The 21247-nt window shown below is 48.6% G+C and overlaps 1 protein-coding gene and 1 long non-coding RNA gene across 7 annotated transcripts in view; one reads left to right on the plus strand and one right to left on the minus strand.

The window, feature by feature from the left end:
- The window catches only part of TRIM39 (tripartite motif containing 39), a 29025-nt gene extending 8177 nt beyond the window's left edge, over positions 1 to 20848 (minus strand). The window contains exons 1-5 of one of the 6 annotated variants that reach the window (XM_024112368.3): positions 20444 to 20583; positions 3048 to 3239; positions 1826 to 1969; positions 1149 to 1567; positions 408 to 503 (exon numbers count right to left, since the gene is read on the minus strand). In XM_024112368.3, the coding sequence (XP_023968136.1) occupies positions 408 to 503; positions 1149 to 1562 (510 nt within the window). In that variant the 5' untranslated portion in view covers positions 1563 to 1567; positions 1826 to 1969; positions 3048 to 3239; positions 20444 to 20583. Of the gene's footprint in view, positions 1 to 407; positions 504 to 1148; positions 1568 to 1825; positions 1970 to 3047; positions 3313 to 20443 lie in introns of all 6 variants that reach the window. The other 5 variants (XM_042861165.2, XM_065563214.1, XM_008175843.4 and 2 more) reach the window with 5 other exon arrangements.
- LOC135974723 (uncharacterized) lies at positions 3652 to 12068 on the plus strand. Its single transcript, XR_010591836.1, has 3 exons — positions 3652 to 3938; positions 9865 to 9981; positions 10833 to 12068. It is a non-coding gene; the product is annotated as an uncharacterized LOC135974723 (long non-coding RNA).
- Positions 20849 to 21247: the final 399 nt, after the last annotated feature.

Here is a 21247-nt window from a genome sequence, read left to right on the forward strand (position 1 = left end):
GTGGGGGAGGATGCAAAAGGGAGCCTCGTATCCACCTGAAACCAGACTGCAGGGGGCTCAGCGAGGCAGAACAGAGCCGCCCGAGTTGGGATTTGGACCCCAGGGTCAGTGCTCTGATTCCTGAGATAAGCGACAGGAGATCTTCACTCCTCTCACACAAGCAGGGTTTCCGACATGTCTCGGAGATGGCACTTCCAGCAGCACAGCGCCCCCTAGCGTCAGGCTGGGGCATTGAGAGCCAGCACTGACTGCGAGGGGAGAACGCCCCCCACTGAGGCCTCCCGCAGGTCTCCCATCCAAGCCGGGACCCTGCCCAACCCAGCTCCGCAACTCATGGCCGGATCAGCGCATCTGACGGATGACCCAGCCACAGGTTACAGAGCAACCCCCGAGCCCCTGCCACCTGCCTTCAGCTCTCCGGGTTTCTTCTCCTCCTGGGATTTGCAGTGGGCAATGTCCTGCAGCTTCCGCTCCAGCGGCTCCAGACACTGCTGCAGCTTCTCCTGGGAGGACAAAGAACATTTAACAAGCTGGATCCGGCCACAAGATTCAAGCTCAAAGCAACAGTAACCAGAAGGTCAGTTCCCTGGCATTTAGACGGGCCAAGGGTGGCACTATGGCACGGGAAAGGGCTTACGGCTGCTGGGAGGCACAGTCAAGGCCAGAGGAGAACCCAGTCCCCTACGGACAGTCCAGTCTCAGTCCTCCCTCATCTAACCACTAGGGTCTACTCTCCTCACAGAGCTGGGGGCAGAACCCAGAAGTCCTGGCTCCCAGCCCCCACCCACTAGATCCCACTGGTGCTGTGCTCCCCTGTGTGCATCACTAGGATTGCTGGGGGCATATCTCTTGGATCTCAGCACTGTGGCAATCTGAACTGGTTCTTTCCCAGTGAATTGTAGGAGAACTTGTCTGTCCTTCTGGGGACACAGGCAGCATTGTGGGAAGGCACTGGAGGACGACCAGCTCTGCATCCTCATTGGATGAGGGTGAGTGAAAGCAAATGAGGGGGGTGGGTTAGAACCCGGGCTAGCTCTGCAGTGAAGACAGATGCTAGAGGGACCCCGGGAGACCTTCTCCAGCTCATGGACTGTAGAGCACCGGCCCTGGGGAAAGGGCCGGGTGTCATCGCTTGGGCAGCCTCCCACCTTGTACTCCAGGGAGGCGTCGTCCAGGGGCACCACGGTATGGGAGCGGTGGTCGTGGGAGATCTCGCACACCAGGCAGACAGCCTCCTGGTCCTCCTTGCAGAAGAGGTTGAGCACCTCGTTGTGCTTCCCGCACAAGCTCTCGTCCCGCACCTTGCGCTTGGTGGCCTGCAGCTGCTTGGCGATCTCCACCATGTTGCCCAGCTGCCGGTTGGGCTTGAGGGTGCGGTGGCGGAAGGTCTTGCGGCAGACGGGGCAGGGGAAGTCCCGGTTCAGCTCCTCCCACCAACGGGTGATGCAGACCCGGCAGAAGTTGTGGCCGCAGTCAATGATGACGGGGTCCTTCAGGTACTCCAGGCAGACGGAGCAGCTGGCCTCCACCTGCAGGTTCTCCAGGGGGTTGGTGGTAGCCATGGTACCTGCGAGACAAGGGAGAATCGCTGTGTGGGAATGGGGTATGGGGGCCTTTCCCCTCCAAGGGGAGCCAGCTCTGATCCGGCCCCCGCACGGAGGGACTGACTGGCTTGGGGGTGTGTTGAATGGGACATGGGGTCTTTCCCCTCTAGGGTGTGACTCAGATCCAGCCCCAGGGCAGAGGGACTGGCTGGCTCAGGATGTGTGTGGAATGGGACATGGGCCCTTTCACCAGTCGGGAGGAGAGAGAAGATCCTACTCACTTTTTGGTTTCACTCCACAAGAATGGGTTGGGCATTCGCAGCAGGCTGCAGTGACAAGCCAGCAGCCAATTCCAACACACTCCGTGGATCTCTCTGTGGCTCTGGGCAAGCGGCGCCCTCTCCCACAATCTGGGCAGTGGTGAGCTGAGGGCACAGAGTGCGGAAACATGGATGTTGTATGGGAAACAATTCCATTACAAGGAGCTCAAACATCACATGATTGTCAAGGGCCCCTGGAGCACTCCTGTGTTATACACGTGATCAGCTCTGAGGCACCACCCCAGAAGTGGCAGAAGCTGATGCTCCCATCCCCCAGTTGAGGAGGAGATAAAGTTGGGCACTGTTGCTCCTTTGTGATGCACAGTGAAGGCCTGAAAGGGCTAAACTAATTTCTTCCCCTTGCCTTCCAACCCACAATTAGAAATTCAAGTCCTGTCTACCCTGGAAGTCTCAATGGAAGACTGGAGAACTAGTCAGATTTTATCACAGATACAAAGCAAGTCAAACCTGATCCACCTAAAAGAGAGATTTATACCCAGACTGCTTTAGAAACATCTTGGGGGTTTTACTGACACCTACTTATGGACATAGGAAAGTGGATCAGGGGGTCTTTTATCTCAATATCCCATCTCCAACCAGACTGAGCATGAGATGCTTCAGAGGAAGACACAAGAGACCCTCCCCTAGTGGCCAATGATGGGATAATATATTCCTAGGTGAGTTAAGTGGTGGAGAGGATGGGAGGAGCTGTGTGCGTTTGTGAGAGAAGCAGCAGAAAGAGCAGAGAAGCTAACAGAGAAGGCAGCAAGAATAAGCCATGGTCCATCTTGTCTCAGCACAGTGGGGGTGCGGGGGTAGACTAGATGACCTCTTGAGGTCCCTTTCAGCCCTACATTACTATGTTTCTAAGAGAGCTCAGTCCTGCCAGAAAAAGTAGCGGGAATGTGACCCTACGAAAAAGCCGAGAGAGCACTTTTGGGCAGAGTGCTGGCAGGAGAGGGGCTTGGAGTTGTGAACAAAGAGACTGTTTCCTGTTTGATTCCGCCCTGTGTTCAGGGAAACAGGAATTTGTAAATAAACAGGGACTGCCTCAAAGAAACACCTGACTCCATCACCAATTTTTTTTCCTAATGGTAACAACCTGCAGAGCTGGAACGCTAGCTAACAGCTCAGGTCAAAAAGGGGTAGCAGTTTTCCAAGTCCAGATATTTTTATTACCCACCTAAATGTCCAAACCTGTTTAGAATTCCACTAGCTCTTCATCTCAGCGATATCCTGAGGCAATAAATTCCACAGGCTAACTGTGCAAAATATAGTATTTTCTTCTGTCGGTTTTATCGTGGTCCAGGAGGTTGAGGTGCTGGTCTAGGGTCAGGGAGTTCTGGGTTCACTTACTGGCTCTGCCACAGAGTCCCTGTGTGAACATGGCAAGCTGCTTAGTCTCTGTGCCTCAGTTTCCCTATTTATAGACCAGGAAAACAGGGGCACTGTGAAAATAAATACATACACAATTGTAAGGCGCTCAAGTACTACAGCAATAGGGGCCTAAGACAGATCATTTTCAATGTACTACTTTCCATTTCTTTCAGCCACCCTGCTAGCCTTTTAGAAAGGGACTTATAAAAAAAAATGAATGATCACTGAAATGGGTTTTGGAAACAAATTATGCGAATTAAACACATTTGGGGCGGCTCCACACTGAAATAAAAGGGGAGGTTTTTGTTATAAAAACATATGAGATTAAACACAAAGGAGTGGAGTCCAGTGGTCAGAGCATGGACTGGGTTCTATCCCTGGCTCTGGGAGGGAAGAAGGGTGTCATAACTATAAAGGGAAGGGTAACAGCTGTCCTGTGTACAATACTATAAAATCCCTCCTGGCCAGAGACACCAAAATGCTTTTACCTGTAAAGGGTTAAGAAGCTCAGGTTAACTGGCTGACACCTGACCCAAAGGACCAATAAGGGGACAAGATACTTTCAAATCTTGGTGGGGGGAAGGCTTTTGTTTGTGCTCTTTGTTTTGGGGGTTGTTCGCTCTTGGGACTAAGAGGGACCAGACATCAATCCAGGCTCTCCAAATCTTTCTGAACAAGTCTCTCATATTTCAAACTTGTAAGTAACAGCCAGGCAAGGCATATTAGTTTTATCAACTTGTAAATGTTCCTTTTGCTAGAGGGTTTACCTCTGTTTGCTGTAACTTTGAACCTAAGGCTAGAGGGGGGGTCCTCTGGACTCTTTGAATCTGATTACCCTGTAAAATTATTTTCCATCCTGATTTTACAGAGATGATTTTTACCTTTCTTTCTTTAATTAAAAGCCTTCTTTTTAAGAACCTGATTGATTTTTCCTTGTTTTAAGATCCAAGGGTTTGGATCGGTGTTCACCAGGAAATTGGTGGAGAAGTCTCTCAAGGCTACCTAGGGAAGGGGTATAGTACTTGGGAGGGAGATATTCTGGGGGGGAGGTAAACGGAGTTTCCCAAATAACTCATAAATAATTTGGGTGGTGGTAGCAAAACCAGATCTAAGCTGGTAGTTAATCTTAGAGGTTCTCATGCAGGTCCCCACATCTGTACCCTAGAGTTCAGAGTGGGGAAGGAACCTTGACATGGTGGCAGAGTGGTGGGATCATTTTAAACCAAAAGCCAGTAAGATTTTTCCCCCTCCTTTTTAGCTGCTTAGAAAGAAGAGCTGAAGGTAGATGCAGATCTTCTCTCTCTTTGCCTGAAGGCAGAGGTGTTAAGTTTTTTTAACAAGGGTCTTTGGTAATGGAAGGTTTCAAGCTGTGAGCAAGCAGCTAGCAAAAGGAATTTACAAGCTGAATTTTTTTTTCTTTCTTTCTAATTTTCGGGTATAGCTAGCTTAGAAAGGCTGAACACTGAATGCTGTGAAAGTCTCTGTTACCTAAGCAGCCCTGAGCTGAGTGCATCCCAGTTTCAGTGAACTGCAGAGGGGGTGTGACCCAGCACAAGAAAGCAGGAAAATGACTACCAGTGAAGCAGCTAACAAACTAGAGCTGGCTAGACTGAAAGCAACAGAGAAAGAAAATGAACATAAGAGACGGATAGAACTAAGACAATTAGTGGGGAAGGAACCTTAACAAAGGGTCTCGTGGTTAGTGCAGGCAGGACTGGGATCATGGCTCCTGTGTGTAAGAAGCATGTGCAATCTTTGTGACCCATTCATTCCTTGACCCTTTGCTAAGTTTCCCAACAAGGGAGCTAGTAAGTAGCAAAGGGGCTGCTATTTTCCGATGCCCTGGCAGAGGTCTGACTGATATCCACCAACTAGTCTCATGAATGCAGAACGGCTGTCAAACGGGAAGGCCTTTCAGTCACGACTGACCTCAGACTAGATTGTAGCCAGCGCCCCCTAGAGGGGAAAGGTCCCATTCTCCACCACCTCCCTTGGCCAACAAGAAGTGAGGTTCTGCATCTGAAGAAATGAGGTTTTCACCCATGAAAGCTTATGCCCAAATAAATCTGTTAGTCTTTAAGGTGCCACCAGACTCCTTGTTGTTTTTGTAGATACAGACTAACACGGCTACCCCCTGATACTTGACACCATGCAAAGCATTAAATTTAGCCATATGGAGTGGAAATCCATCAACCTCAACAAAAAACTTGCAGAGATACAGACAGACATCATCTTCCTCTCCAAATGCAAACAGATGGACATCAAACCAAATGGACTGAAGGTGAAAAATCCATTGCAATCAACATACTACACTGACTATGGTGAGAGATTGTGCCACACACTCTCAAAGAAACTGAGGAACCACCTGATCAGCATCCTGTACAGCAGACAGGAGAAGATCAGGAATGAGCTCTCAGAACTGGAGACTCTCATACAATCCCAACCTTCCACACAAACTTCCACGTGGCTGGACTTTACAAAAGTGAGACAAGCCATTTACAATGCACACTTCACTTCTCTACAGAGGAGAAAGGACAGTAAGCTATCTAAACTCTTACCTGCCACAGGGGGCTACAACAGTGGTACCCTCAACTCATCTAACAACACTGTCAATCTTTCCAACCACACACTTAGCCCAGCAGAAGAGTCTGTCCTATCTCGGGGACTCTCTTTCTGTCCCACCATCCCCACGAACACGATACAGTTCTGCGGTGATCTGGAAGCCTACTTTCGTCGTCTCCGACTCAAGGAATATTTTCAACGCACCACTGAACAGTGCACTGACCCACAGGAACCCTCCTACCAACACTACAAGAAGAAGAACTCTGCGTGGACTCCTCCTGACGGTCGAAATGACAGACTGGACCTCTACACAGAGTGTTTCCGCAGACGTGCACAGGCTGAAATTGTGGACAAACAACATCACTTGTCCCATAACCTCAGCCGTACAGAACGCAATGCCATCCACAGCCTCAGAAACAACTCTGACATTATCATCAAAGGGGCTGACAAAGGAGGTGCTGTAGTCATAATGAACAGGTCGGATTATGAACAGGAGGCTGCCAGGCAACTCTCCAAGACCACATTCTACAGGCCACTATCCTCTGATCCCACTGAGGAATACCAAAAGAAACTACACCATCTGCTCAAGAAATTCCCAGCTACAGTACGGGAACAAATCTACATGGACACACCCCCAGAACCCTGACCAGGGGTATTCTATCTGCTACCCAAGATCCATAAACCCGGAAACCCTGGACGCCCCATCATCTCAGGCATTGGCACTCTGACAGCAGGATTATCCGGCTATTTGGAGACTCTCCTCAGACCCTACGCTACCAACACTCCCAGCTATCTTCAAGACACCACCGACTTCCTGAGGAAACTACAATGCATTGGTGTTCTTCCTGAAAACACCATCCTGGCCACCATGGATGTAGAAGCACTTTATACCAATATTCCACATGAGGATGGACTACAAGCTGTCAGGAACAGTATCCCTGATGAGGCCACAGCATGCCTGGTGGCTGAGCTTTGTGACTTTGTCCTCACCCACAACCACTTCAGATTTGGGGACAACTTATACCTTCAAGTCAGTGGCACTGCTATGGGTACCCGCATGGCCCCACAGTATGCCAACATTTTTATGGCTGACTTAGAACAACGCTTCCTCAGCTCTCGTCCCCTAGTGCCTCTCCTCTACTTGCGCTACATTGATGACATCTTCATCATATGGACCCACGGAAAGGAGGCCCTTGAAGAATTCCACCTGGACTTCAACAATTTCCACCCCACCATCAACCTCAGCCTGGACCAGTCCACACAAGAGATCCACTTCCTGGACACTACAGTGTAGTTGGGAGGCAGGTCAGTCCTCGCTTACAGACAAACCCCCAACCTGAAGCAAATACTCACCAGCAACTACACACCACACCACAGAAACACCAACCCAGGAACCAGGGCTGGCTCTAGGCACCAGCAAAACAAGCTGGTGCTTGGGGCGGCACATTTTTAGGGGCAGCATGGCCGGCGCCAGAATGCCGCCCCTAAAAATGTGCCCCGGCCGCCCTAGCTCACCTCCGCTGCTGCCACGGCGTGCAAAACAGCTGATTCGCGCGCCGCTACTCGCCCTCCCTCCCAGGCTCTCAAGGGAGGGGGAGCAGCAGCGCGCGAATCAGCTGTTTCGCACGCCGCAGCGGCTCGGGGTCTCCCCCTCCCTCCCAGGCTCTCAAACCTGGGAGGGAGGGGGAGATCCCGAGCGGCTGTTTGCGCGCCGCTGCTCCCCCTTCTCTCCCAGGCTTGGGAGCCTGGGAGGGAGGGGGAGAAGCGGCACCCGCGCCGCGGCCACTCGGAGTCTCCCCCTCCATCCCAGGCTCTCAAACCTGGGAGGGGGGGGGGGAGACTCCGAGTGACCGCGGCGCTGACGCCGCTTCTCCCCCTCCCTCCCTCCCTCCTAGGCTTGAGAACTACATTGATGACATCTTCATCATATGGACGCCGCTTCTCCCCCTCCCTCCCTCCCTCCTAGGCTTGAGAGCCTGGGGGGAGGAGGCAGGGCTGGGGATTTGGGGAAGGGGTGGAGTTGAGGCGGGGCCGGGGTAATTAAAGAACGGGGGGGCGGTCAAAATTGTTTTTGCTTTGGGTGGCAAAAATCCTAGAGCCGGCCCTGCCAGGGACCAATCCCTGTAGCAAACCTCGTTGCCTACTCTGTCCCCATATCTACTCTGGCGACACCATCAGAGGACCTAACCACATCAGCCACACCATCAAGGGCTCATTCACCTGCACATCCACTAATGTTATATATGCCATCATGTGCCAGCAATGCCCCTCTGCCATGTACATTGGCCAAACCGGACAGTCCCTCCGCAAAAGAATAAATGGACACAAATCGAACATCAGGAATGGTAACATACATAAGCCAGTAAGTGAACACTTCAATCTCCCTGGTCATTCTATTATTAAAAGTCACTATCATTGAACAAAAAAACTTCAGAAACAGACTTCAAAGAGAAATAGCAGAACTAAAATTCATTTGCAAATTTAACACCATTAATCTGGGCTTGAATAGGGACTGGGAGTGGCTGGCTCATTACAGAAGCAGCTTTTCCTCTCCTGGAATTGACACCTCCTCATCTATTATTGGGAGCTGACCACATCCACCCTGATTGAATTGGCCCCGTCAACACTGGTTCTCCACTTGTGAAGTAACTCCCTGCTCTCCATGTGTCAGTATATAATGCCTGCATCTGTAACTTTCACTCTATGCATCTGAAGAAGTGAGGTTTTTACCCACGAAAACTTATGCCCAAATAAATCTGTTGTCTTTAAGGTGCCACCAGACTCCTTGTTGCCTTGGCCAACAGTCCTCCAAGTCCTTTCATTGTGGGGCCAGACCAGAGCTGGCGTCTCCTAGACGCAAAGGGCCTGTATCCTGTGAGCCAGCCAGTCTCCCTCACCAAGTTGACATCCCTACCACAGTGAGACCTCCACGGCTACTTTGAGTCCACCAACCGGCTCAATACTGAGGCTGGGGTTTCCAAGACAGCATAAGCGAGGTGGTAGCCAAATCCTATTGAATTTCACTCCCTTACGCTCCTCTGGAAACCCCAAGTGTTTGATGGAGATCCACCAGACCATCAATGTGAACGTCCCCCCATTCGCCATTTTAAAGCCCTCAGTCCAGTCCCTCTACAGTTCCCCTCTTCCCAAACTAAAATCATTGTGTGAACATCATTCTAACGTCCTGCCTCCCTCCGGGGGGCCCCAGTGGCTGATCCGACCTGGCCTCAACCTCTGGGCACCTGTGGGATTGTTCCCCCTCGGATGGCGCTCTCAATTAGCTGTCAAGAGAGGATTTGATTGCCTCACTCTCCAACAATCGCCTAGGGTGGAGTGAATTTTCTTAGGCTCCCTTCACATCAACAGACCAATCAAAGCGCTGGAGGCCCGGGAATTGCCAGACTGGATTGGTTAAAGCATTTGAAGGCTGGCGTGTTGCGAGGTATCAGAACGGTAGTAGGAAGACAGAGCCTGAAGCTTGAGCATGGGGCAAGACCAGCGGCTTGAACCAAAGCCAGGAAAAGATAAGCTATGAGCAAAAGTCAGGCCCTGTCCAAAAGCAGAGGCTTGCCGGCAAGTTCCGGTACATAAACTTGGCAGAAGTACGCTGGCATTGCTAAAACACACTGACTATATGAATACATTCCAGCAGGCCAGCACAGGGACACCACAGCCTGGCACAAGACGGTTTGACAGAAGTGATGAAGGGGGGTGTTTTGTCTGGAACATGAGGAATAAAGTACAAAGATGGGTGGTGAATAGGGATGTTTTGTCTGAAGCAGGGGGAGAAAGGTACAAGGGGAGGTAACAAACATGTCATGAAACACCACCTAAGTTGTTTATCCCAGATTGTTTGTCTCAGACGTTGAGGTACCTCGCCGTAACCCTTTGTCCGGCCTAGGGGGCAGTGGAAAGCCCTGCCACCGATGAGCTGGTCCATTGTCACGGGCGTACATGGAGTAATGTTCCTGTAGAGCGTATGGAGTTCTAGAACTCTGCTTTGTTGGCCATAAACCTGGCCGAGCGCCTTCGCCACTAAACCAAGTCTGTGGTCTTTCCAGGCAGGTCGATGGAAGTCTGCTGTGCCGTCTACCTGGCCAGAGCCGGTACCTAGCACGCAGCGAGAACAGACACGCAGCCAACAACTGACAACACTGGTGACCCCGACTGCTGATTTGGTAAGTAGGCGAGCTGCCTTCTGTAGGAATCACGATCTAACATGGCAGAAAACCCCCGAGCTAGGGAATCCCCTTATCCCCTCTGTAGCGGGGCAATCACCCCGCTCCGGCTCGGAAGGGGTTAAAAGCCAGCCCTTGGAGAGGGCTGGGGCTGAAAGCAGCCGAGGGCGGCTGATTGGGTTGACAGTCGCAGGTGTGGCCACACCCAATTAGGGTCCGGCTGGCCCTGATAAAAGGGCTGGGAGCTAGGCAGGGGAAGTCTCACAGCAGTGGTGGAGTGGGACGGCCAGGGCTGATGGCTAGAGAAGGGTATCTCAAATAGAGCCGTGCTGGGGAAGGACAGGCAGAGCTGGGGAGCTCTGGCCAGGCGAGTCCCCAGGCTGAGGCCGTGCTAAAAGGGCCTGTGGTGGTACTGAGGCTGCAGCGGGGCGGCCAGACCAGGAAAAGGCAGCAGGTCCAAATCTACTTGCCAATGATGAGCGGCCATTTCAGACAACCCCCCAACCTAAAGCAAATACTCACCAGTAACCACACATCACTGAACAAAAACACTGACCCAGGAACCTATCCTTGTAACAAAGCCCGACGTCAACTCTGTCCACATATCTATTCAAGTGACATCATCATAGGACCTAATCACATCAGCCACGCCATCAGGGGCTCGTTCACCTGCACATTTACCAATGTGATATATGCCATCATGTGCCAGCAATGCCCCTCTGCCATGTACATTGGCCAAACCGGACAATCTCTACGCAAAAGAATTAATGGACACAAATCTGACATCAGGAATCATAATACTCAAAAACCAGTGGGAGAACACTTTAACCTGTCTGGTCATTCTATGACAGATCTGCGGGTGGCTATCTTACAACAGAAAAACTTCAAAAACAGACTCCCAGGAGAGACTGCTGAGCTGGAATTGATATGCAAACTAGACACAATCAACTCAGGATTAAATAAGGACTGGGAATGGCTGAGCCATTACAAACATTGAATCTATCTCCCCTTGTAAGTATTCTCACACTTGCTTCTTATCAAACTGTCTGTACTGAGCTATCTTGATTATCACTTCAAAAGTTTTTTTCTCTTACTTAATTGGCCTCTCAGAGTTGGTAAGACAACTCCCACCTGTTCATGCTCTCTGTATGTGTGTATACATTTCTCCTCAACATATGTTTCACTCTATATGCATCCGAAGAAGTGGGCTGTAGCCCACGAAAGCTTATGCTCTAATAAATTTGTAGTCTCTAAGGTGCCACAAGTACTCCTGGTTTTTTTGAGGATACAGACTAACACGGCTGCTACCCTGAAACCTGTCATTTCAGACTACAGTTTGCACCTGAGAAAAGGGGCTGGATGAAGACTGGTGGTTGGTCACTGAGGCAAGGTGGGCTTAGGGGGATTGGGGTTCCCCAGGGAGGGGAGGACTCCTGAGTGTGGGGTACTGCCAGGGGGCAGTGCCCGAGCAAAGGGGCACCACGGGCCGGGAAGGATGTGGGGCCTGAACTAAAGTGTGGTGGAGAAAAGGGAGAAGCAGGCGGCAGCAAGGGAGACACTGGCCAGCAAGAGGCGCTGTGAAGCTGGAAGAGCCAATTCTCAGACCAACCAGCAGGAGGCACTGTGCTGGTGAGCGCTCTGCCTTCCTACACCCTCCCTTCCAATCCCCAGAGTTATATGAAGTATGGACGCGCTGGGTGGCCAGCAAAGGAGATCCACATGAGTTCAAAAAAGACAGTGGGGAAACGTGGCCTGGAATATGTAAAGCGATGGCAGAAACCAAGGCTTGAAAAAATATGACCACGGCTGTTAAATCGTTAAGACGACATGCCCCAGAACTGGTGGGGCAAGCAGCAGAATCCAAAAAAGAGTGAAAAGAAGCTACAAAAGCAACAGAGCAGGCTGGAAAGCACAGGAACAGAACAGAAAATTGGAAACAGCTGTAGAAAATCTGCAAAAAAGAAAAGTGCCACCCCCTCGTTATAAACCTTGTGGGTGACAACGGGCTTCAGGTACTTAGATAGTGCTTGAAGAATTGGGCCAGAAATGGAAAAAGGTGCTCCAAGCAAAATTAAAAGCTGAAACACGGAAAGATTGGAACGGGTACCGCATGGGAGACATTGGGAATCACTGAGGGTACCTCTATACTTACCCGCTGGTTCGGCGGCAAGCAATCGATCTTCTGGGATCGATTTATCGCGTCTTGTCTAGACGCGATCAATCGATCCCGGAAGTGCTCGTCGTCGATGCCGGTAATCCTGCTCCGCGAGAGGAGTAGGCGGAGTCGACGGGGGAGCCTGCCTGCCTGCCGCGTGTGGACCCGCGGTAAGTACCTTTAAGTTCGAACTAAGATACTTCGACTTCAGCTACATTATTCACGTAGCTGAAGTTGCGTATCTTAGTTCGAACTGGGGGCTTAGTGTGGACCAGCCCTAAGTGCGTGCACAGGAGGAAAAAGTAGCAAACAATCCGTTCACTGCATTGCTAAATCAGGAGAAAACAGTAGGGTAAACAGAGCACCTTAAAACAGTGTTTTTCAAACCGGGGGTTGCGACCCACTATTGGGTCGTGGCATGTAAGGCGCTGGGTCGCCTTGCTCTGGTCAGCACCGCCAACCGGGACATTAAAAGTCCTGTCGGCAGCGCTGAGCTAAGACAGGCTGAGCTAAGACAGGCTAGTGCCTACCTTTTGCGACACTGCGCTGTGCCCTGGAAGTGGCCAGCAGCGGGTCCGGCCCCTAGGCAGGAGGCTACGGGGCTCCACGCGCTGCCCCCGCCCTGAGCACCGGTTCCGTACTCCCATTGGTTGGTAACTGAGGGGGGTGGTGCCTGTGGACGCGCTTCTGCCTAGGAGCTAGACCTGCTGCTGGCTGCTTCCGGGGCGCAGTGCGGTTCGCGGTGCCAGGACAGGCGGGAAGCCTACCTCTGCACCCCAGCTGTGCCGCTGATTGGGAGTCTGCACCCCAAACCCGTGCCCCAATCCCCAGCCCTGAGCCCCCCCAAACCTAGAACCCCTTCCTGCACCCCAAACCCCTCCTCCTGGGCCCCACCCCAGGGCCTGCACCCCCAGCCCAAAGCCCTGACCCCCTCCCGCACCTCAACCCCCTGCCACAGCTCAGAGCCCCCTCCCACACCCTGAACCCCTCTTTCCCAGTCCCATCCCGGAGCCCTCACTACTCCCACCCCAACCCTCTGCCCCAGCTCCGTTGAGTCGCAGGCATCAACAATTTTCTTCAACTGGGTCCCCAGAAAAAAAGTTTGAAAACCACTGCCGTAAGCGACATGATCGCCGGGGAGTGGATACAAAAGAATTTCAAAGTGAAAAACCGAGAGGATGAGGGTTAACAACTGGAATCGAAGCATTAACGCATGGAGTTGCCCAGATATGGTTCATTGAAGCAGAGAAAGGCGCCCATTTGGCAGGCAGACAGAAGCAACAGACACTGGGGGAACAAATTCAGGTTTTGTAAGAGCAGATAAAGATCCCCATTCTCCTCTCAGAGCCAGGATAACCCCCCCCACTGAGCCCCACTCCTCGCTCACAGCCTATGATGTAATCTTCTCTCTCAAATATTTGTACATACCCGGGTAGTTTTCCTTTATATCCTCTGTTTGCTAAACCCTTGCTGCTGCTGCCTGTACTTTAAAATGACCTCACAGAATTAATTGATCTCTCTTGGTTCAGGTCAGGTCTCCCTCCCTTCCTAGGTTGCTCTTCCCCCACCCTCCCTCTGCCTCTCTTCACTTCTGCCCTCTCTTTGTTTTAAAAGTTATAGTTATTACAGAAACCTCCATTGCTGAAAGAGAGGAAGCAACTGAAAACAAAACAAAGAGAAAACAAGGTAAAAACTGTATTCTAAATAAGCCCAGGTTTCAGAGTAGCCCAGCGAATTAATTATTTTAACCCTTCAGGAATGCAACAGCTGGAATTACTCCTAACTTTCTTAAAGATATCGTTGCCAAGCAACAGAAATGCAGATTCTGCTTCTAATCCTAACCACTGACTAATATTTGAAACATGGGTTTTCCTTATTTCCATATAGCAGAGTTTTTAAAATAAAATATAAAAGTAATGAAAAATGCCTAACAAAGTGGGCAAATATACATTTTTCTCAATTCTTATTAAAAGTTTAAAAAAATATAACTTGCTTATTTAGATGTTTAACTTCTGTTTACCTGTTTGTTTTCTAACATGCATTGCTTTAATATTAAATGGAGATATACCTATCTCATAGAGCTGGAAGGGACCTTGAAAGGTTGAGTCCAGTCCCCTGCCTTCACAGCAGGACCAAGTACCATCCCTGACAGATTTTTGCCCCAGTTCCCTAAATGGCCCCCTCAAGGATTGAACTCACAACCCTAGGTTTAGCAGGCCAATGGTCAAACCATTGAGCTACCCCTCTTAACACCTTAGCTTGTATAGTTATGAATACAATTCCGGCACCATTCACCTTTAATTGTAAGTTTGTCCTGTATGTCACGTATGCTGTCCTGTGCTGTGTTTTGTTTTAATTTTGTTGCAACAAAAGTCAATTTGATACTTTTTTTTATTATAAGTGGTACCACACTATTTTAATATTATGGTGGGATAACCATCATAATACCAATTTTTTTTTGCAAAGCTCAAAAAGGCCTCAGTTTTAAATATATGTACATATATTTATGCCCCAACAAATAATGCAACTGCAAACAAAAAGAATTATCTTTTATTAATCATAGATATTCAAAGGAAAAAATGTAAGAAGAAACCTCAACATTAATGTAAAGGTAGTCTTAACATAATGTCAGTTTCTTGTTTGGGTTTTTATAAACTGTTTTCACCATTATTAAATATTGCAATATAGTTATAAGAATGCCATAGCATAAATGTCAAAAAAATATAACAATATATACCACGGCTGGATATGTTGCAAAGCATTAAAGCTAACGAAACAATTTCACCAGTTTCCACCTGTCTCCCTCAAATATTACCAAGCATCATGAAAGCTTTATACCCTGCACAGACCTGCATTTAAAATTCATTTTGGTTTAATTTTTATACTTTTTATACTTTTATTCTTTTATATTATACTAAAGGGAAGTAGTGGTTAGTAAAGTTTGTGCTTTCAAACAGTTAAAGGTGGAATTGGGATCGCAAGCAAATTAACTTTATAAAACTTGGTAAAAATTCTGTTACTAACTTTTGCTAAAACAGAGTGCTTAGCAGGGGAGAGCCGTACACCTCACAGAAGATTGTGAGCACCCATTTTAGCAGTCAAGCATTATATTATGAAAAAATTGGTATTGCACACATTAAGTAAAAAAGGAATGTCTATGCAACAACAGCAAAAGTATCTAAAACAGGTTTATTTGTGCTAAAGAATTGGGAAAAACAAAGCATTGCTTGTGTTATAAAAGACTTGGTCCCTATTACAGTGTAAAAAAATGAAGTTAATCTGTGTATTAAATTTGGGTTACTGAAAACAAGAGAAATGTACAAGCAAACAAGCCAAATCTTTACTATGTTACCCAACTTGAGCTGTTTAAGGATGCATCCCACAGACCAAAGATTCCAGAAGATATCAATGCACAGTGAAGAAACCCCCAGGCATCAAGAAAGAAAAACAAAGTGCTTTATAAATAACAGATTGGTCAAGTACACCTCAGTCTACCATATATGGACAATTAAGTAGGCAATCAGCTAGAATCAACAAATTGGACCAGGTCTAATGGTCATGTAACTGTATCTTTCTGAGAAAAGTGAATTCATGTGCCTGTGGTTTTATTGTGTAAAAGCAACTGTGTTATTGCCATATACTTTGTTAATTGATAATACTAGCATCTTATCAGGAATGTGCACAAGACTTAAGGGTTGGGTAAGAGACTTTTCAGCAGTCTGGAATCTCTTAAAATAGGATACTCCAAAAGCTATGGAATCATGGGTTGCATTTCGAGATTGTTTGACTCTGGAGATCAATTTGGAACAGGACAAACCATTAACTATTTTGACCACCAGGCAGCAGAAACTGTTTCTGAACCTGTAATTCATGATATTAAGGGCCTAGCTAATGAAGAAACAGTACACCACTGATAATGTGCATGATGTTGCTAAACCTTTTAAGCAAACACAAGTAAAAATTAACAAACTAATGGCAGCAAACAATATGAAGGCAAGAAAAAAAAAACCCAAATTGGTAAAGAAATTATTTATACTGCTTATGAGAGTTACATAGTAACTTCCATAACCAACTCATTAGAGAACAAAAAATAAAAAAAGAGAGAAAATTGCCTAACCTTATTAGTAATTCACAGCTAACTAGCTTTGTGCTCAGTGTATAACAAAAACAATGAACTGGAAATACGTCAAGTCATATGGACAAATTCCCTGTTAGCACTAGTCATAATTTGGGGTCAATGACACTTCCTCCTAACAGATGCACATGTTATTGAATACAATCTTGTTCCACTATTAAATCCCTGACACAGCAATACTTGATAAATTTATTACTGTCCATTAAATACGTTATCTGGAAGAGAGCATTTACAAGAAACAACTGGATCTACATCAACTACTGGTGTACCATGCAGCAAGGCAAACCTACAGAGCATTGCACCGTGGTTTGTTATGCCAGGAACGTTGTTGATATCACAACTCCAGTGTGTAGTCACAATAATTCAGGACAAACGAATGGTACAGAAAAGCGAGCCGCTCCTGTTTCCTGCCCAGTGAAACTTACAGCTGGATGTCACCATTGGGGAAGGGTAACCTATAACATGGATTGGCAGTACTGTATACTAACTGATTACAAAAAATGTACACCTCTACCCCGATATAACACGAATTCGGATATAACGCGGTGAAGCAGTGCTCCTGGGGGCGGGGTTGTGTGCTCCGGCGGATCAAAGCAAGTTCGATATAACGCGGTTTCACCTATAATGCGGTAAGATTTTTTGGCTCCCGAGGACAGCGTTATATCGGGGTAGAGGTGTATATACGAAGACCTCACTTGTGATGTCACTACTCCAAATTTCTGTTTTATTCCTCATACACATAGCACTGTGGGACACATTGTAATAATGCCTAAAACTATATCCCTTAACCAAAGTCCCGGACCTAACATTCCCAGGCCCACTATAGGGGACTAAGGACACTGCAAATGAAAATCTAATCAAGGGGATGTGCAGGCCAAAGGACAGAAAGGGCATGAATGTGTGGATGGTAATGTAAGGTGGCCATGTAACAACCTTTAGCCCTCTGGGTCATCTGAAGTTCATGCATTATGCTTTTCTGGGATGGTGGGTAAACATCCTCCCCGGAAAAAGCTAAAAGGAGGGGAACTATAGTAGGAAGACAGAGCCTGAAGCATGGGCCTGGTGAAAGACCTGAGGCCTGAACCCAAGTCAGGAAAAGTTATGCTATGAGCAAAAGTCAGGCCCTGTCAAAAAGCAGATGCTTGCCGGCAAATTCACTGTCCGGTACATAAACTCGGCACAGGTATGGTTGGCACTGCTAAAACACACTGAATATGTAAACATATTCCAGCAGGCCAGCACAGGGACACCCCAGCTGGGCACAAGATGGTTTGACAGAAGGGGGCGTTCTGTCTGGAACATGACGAATAAAGTACAAAGATGGGTGGTGAATAGGGATGTTTTGTCTGAAACATCAGGAGAAAGGTACAAGGGGAGGTAACAAACATGTCATGAAACACGTAAAGTGATACGCAAGTTCCTTATCCCAGATTGTTTGTCTGTCTATAAAAGTTGAAGTACCTCACCTTAACCCTTTGTCCGGCCTAGGGGGCAGTGGTAAGACCCGCCACTGACTGAGCTGGTCCTTTGTCATGGGTGTACATATAGTAGTATTCCTGTAGAGTCTATGGGGGTGCTAGTACCGTGCTTTGTCGGCAATACACCTGGCCAAGCACCTGAGTCTGTGGTCTGTTTGGGCAGTTCGATGGAGGTCTGCTCTGCCGTCTACCTGGCCAGAGTCGATACAGCACATAGAGAGAACACACGCAGCGAACAACTGACAACAAGAACTAGATCTCAGTTACCACCCAAAGACACTGAAATCAAACTCTTTGTCCATACATTGACTAGTGCACCGTGGGAATCTTGGAACAGCTATCCCCAAATGCCCAGAGCCCAAGAGATTGCTTCTTGGATTGCATTAACATGAGTGTCATATGTAAGACATGGAAGGTGATTGTCCTGCTCGACTTGGCACTGGTGAGGCCTCAGATGGAGTACTGTGTATAATTCTGGGCACACTTTGGGAATGAAGTGGACAAGTTGGAGTAGAAAACAATAAAGGGTTCAGAAAACCTGGCCTATAAGGAGAGGTTAAAAAAACTCAGCCTGTTTAGTCTTGAGAAGAGAAAACAGAAGGGGGACCTGCTAATAGTTTTCAAATGTTAAGGACTGTTATAAAGATAAATGTGATCAATTGTTCTCCATGTTCACTGAAGAAAGGACAAGAAGTAATGGACTTAGTCTGCTTCAAGGGAGATTTAGGTTAGATACTAGAAACCTGAATTCGGAGGGCAGTTAAGTTCTGGAATAGGCCTCCAAAGGAGGTTGTGGAGTCCCCATGACTGGAAGTTTCTAAGGCCAGGTTGGATAAACCCCTGTCAGGGATGGTCTAGGAGGTTTACTTGGTCCTGCCTCAGCACAGGGGGCTGGACTTGATGATTTTTTGAGTTCCCTTCCAGCCCTACACTTATGAGTCTCACTAACATTATTTCCCTTGGAGATAGCCTATTAAGAATAAAGGTGGCATAGTACAAACGCTACACAAGAGGCCCCTGCGTGCTCACAATTTCCCGCTTACATTAAGGCCTTAGGGGGAAGTTTGTTATTATTTATTATGCTAATACCTAGAGATCAGGGACCCTGGTACAAAGAGATCATAAGAGTCAGTCCCAGACTTGAAGAGTTCATAGTCTAACTAGATAGGATGGGAGGTGGAAATGAAGGAACAGCCAGGGAATCTGACTTGTCCAAAGTCAGCGGCAGAGCCAGGAGCAGGAGACTCGAGTTCTGATTCCCAGTCCAGTGCTCTACCCATTGGACTATGCTTCCTATCCAAGGTGTAATTCACAATACGCTTTTCTACCTCCACAGCACAGATTTTGAAGCCACCAGGCAAGGACAAAATTAACTGGGTTTCTGCTCACTCTTAAAACTGCTTCTTTATGAAGAAGGCAGCCTGCAAAGGGAGTTAGTGGGGTAAAATAAAATAATTTTATTTAGAAATCCTGATCTTATTTACCCCAATTTTTTCCTCACAAGAGACTATTAATGGCAGAAAGGTTTACACCAAGTGACAAATCTTTACCACAGAACTTCCCTCCTACCTGTTGACTGGGCATTTGAGTTAAGTGGGGGTTACCAGAACAGATTTTTTTTTTAAAGTGATTTCTGTTTAATTGAGTGCAGGCCTGCATGGCACTTGTGGTGGAGACTGGGGGGCCTCTGCAGTTGCTGGGGAAGAACTAGCAAGGTGGACTCACTATATTGGGAAGAAGAACCAGGAATACTTAGGGCAGTGGTTCTCAATTAGGGGTATGCAGAGATCTTCCATCAACTCATCTCAATATTTGCCTTGTTTTGCAACAGGCTACATAAAAAGCACTAGCAAAGTCAGTACAAACTAAAATATCATACAGACAGTGACTTGTTTATACTGCTCTATAGACTGTACATTGAAATGTAAGTACAATATTTATAGTCCAATTGATTTATGGTAAAAATAAGAAAGTCAACAATTTTTCAGTACTAGGGGCTGTGACACTTCTGTATTTTCATGTCTGATTTTGTGAGCAAGTCGTTGTTAAGTGAGGTGTAACTTGGGAGCAGGTAAGAGAAATCAGACTCCTGAAAGGGGTACAGTGGTCTGGAGAGGTTGAGACCCACTGCCCTAGGGATGCTATTTCTCTGCATGGCAATTAGTGTGTGTGTGGGAAGGACAGGGAGGTGGGGGATGAATTATTACAGTTGATCTCTGGGGCTGTGTGAAAGAGCAGAGGTGGAACTGGTAAGCTGGCGATGGGGGGCGGGGGGCACCATTTCTTTGGAAGCAGTGAATCCGTGACTCCCCCAGTGCTCGGCTGACGCCTGCTGCCCTGCTGGTGGGGGGTGTTTCTGGGGGAGTCTCTGCCCTGATTGTGGGGTGGGGGGTTATCTCCCATGAATGTGAGGCAGTGGGAGGGGTCTCTCCTGGGATGGGGGGAGGGGCTCTCTCTCCTGGAACCCAGGGAGGGGAGGGGCGGGGCGGAGCTGTCTGTGTGTGCGTGTGTGCGGGGGGGGCGCCTCTCCTGGGACCGGGGGTGTCTCCCCCCCCCCGTGGGTGGGAGCGGCAGTCGGATGCGGGGTCTCTCCCGGGGCGGGGCGGGTCCCCGCTGACGGGGGGGTGTCTCTCTCCCCGCGGTTGAGGGGAGGGATAATGACGGTGGGTCTCACAGAAACCCCCCCGCACTCACCTCCGCCCGCCTCCTCCTCCCGGTGGGGACACAGGAGCCGAGGGCCGCCCCGGTCTGGGCCCAGGGAGGAAGTGACGACAGGGAGGCTAAGGCCGCCCCTAGCGGAAACTGTGCGGAGGTGAGGGAGGAGGGGTGCCAGGTTTCCGGCCACAGAGCGGAAGTCCCTGCGCCGACGTTTCACAGGGCTCTTCGCCCTCACCGGAAGTGACGCCAGCCAGCGGCTTCCAGAAGTTGACATTCGAAGGCAGGAAGTGGGTTTGCCCCGACCAGAAATGGCCGCGCCTTCTATATGGAGCGTACCAAACTCATACCCTCTTTGTGGAATGTACCAAATTCATCCCCCCGTTTGTGGAATGTACCAAAGTCATACCCTCTCTGTGGAATGTACCAAATTCATTACCCCCCCACTTTTGTGGAACGTACCAATTTCATATCCACCCTTTGTAGAGCATCCCAAATTCATAGCCACCCCTTTGTGGACTGTACCAAATTCATACCTCCACCTTTGTGAAATATAGCAAATTCACACAGCTCTTTGTGGAATGTACCAAATTCATACCCCCTTTGTGGAATGTACCAAATTCATATCTCCCTCTTTGTGGAATGTACCAATTTCGTGCCCACCTCTTTGTGGAATGTACCAAATGCATACCCCCTTTGTGGAATGTACCAAATGCATATTCCCCCTCCCTGCATGTGGAGCGTACCAAGCAGGGCTGGCTCCAGGCACCAGCTTAACAAGCAGGTGCTTGGGGCGGCCAAGGGAGAGGGGCGGCACCTGCGGCAATTCGGGGGCGGCAGGTC

The sequence above is a fragment of the Chrysemys picta genome, chromosome 12 (genome assembly GCF_011386835.1).
Source record: "Chrysemys picta bellii isolate R12L10 chromosome 12, ASM1138683v2, whole genome shotgun sequence".
NCBI lineage: Eukaryota > Metazoa > Chordata > Testudines > Emydidae > Chrysemys > Chrysemys picta.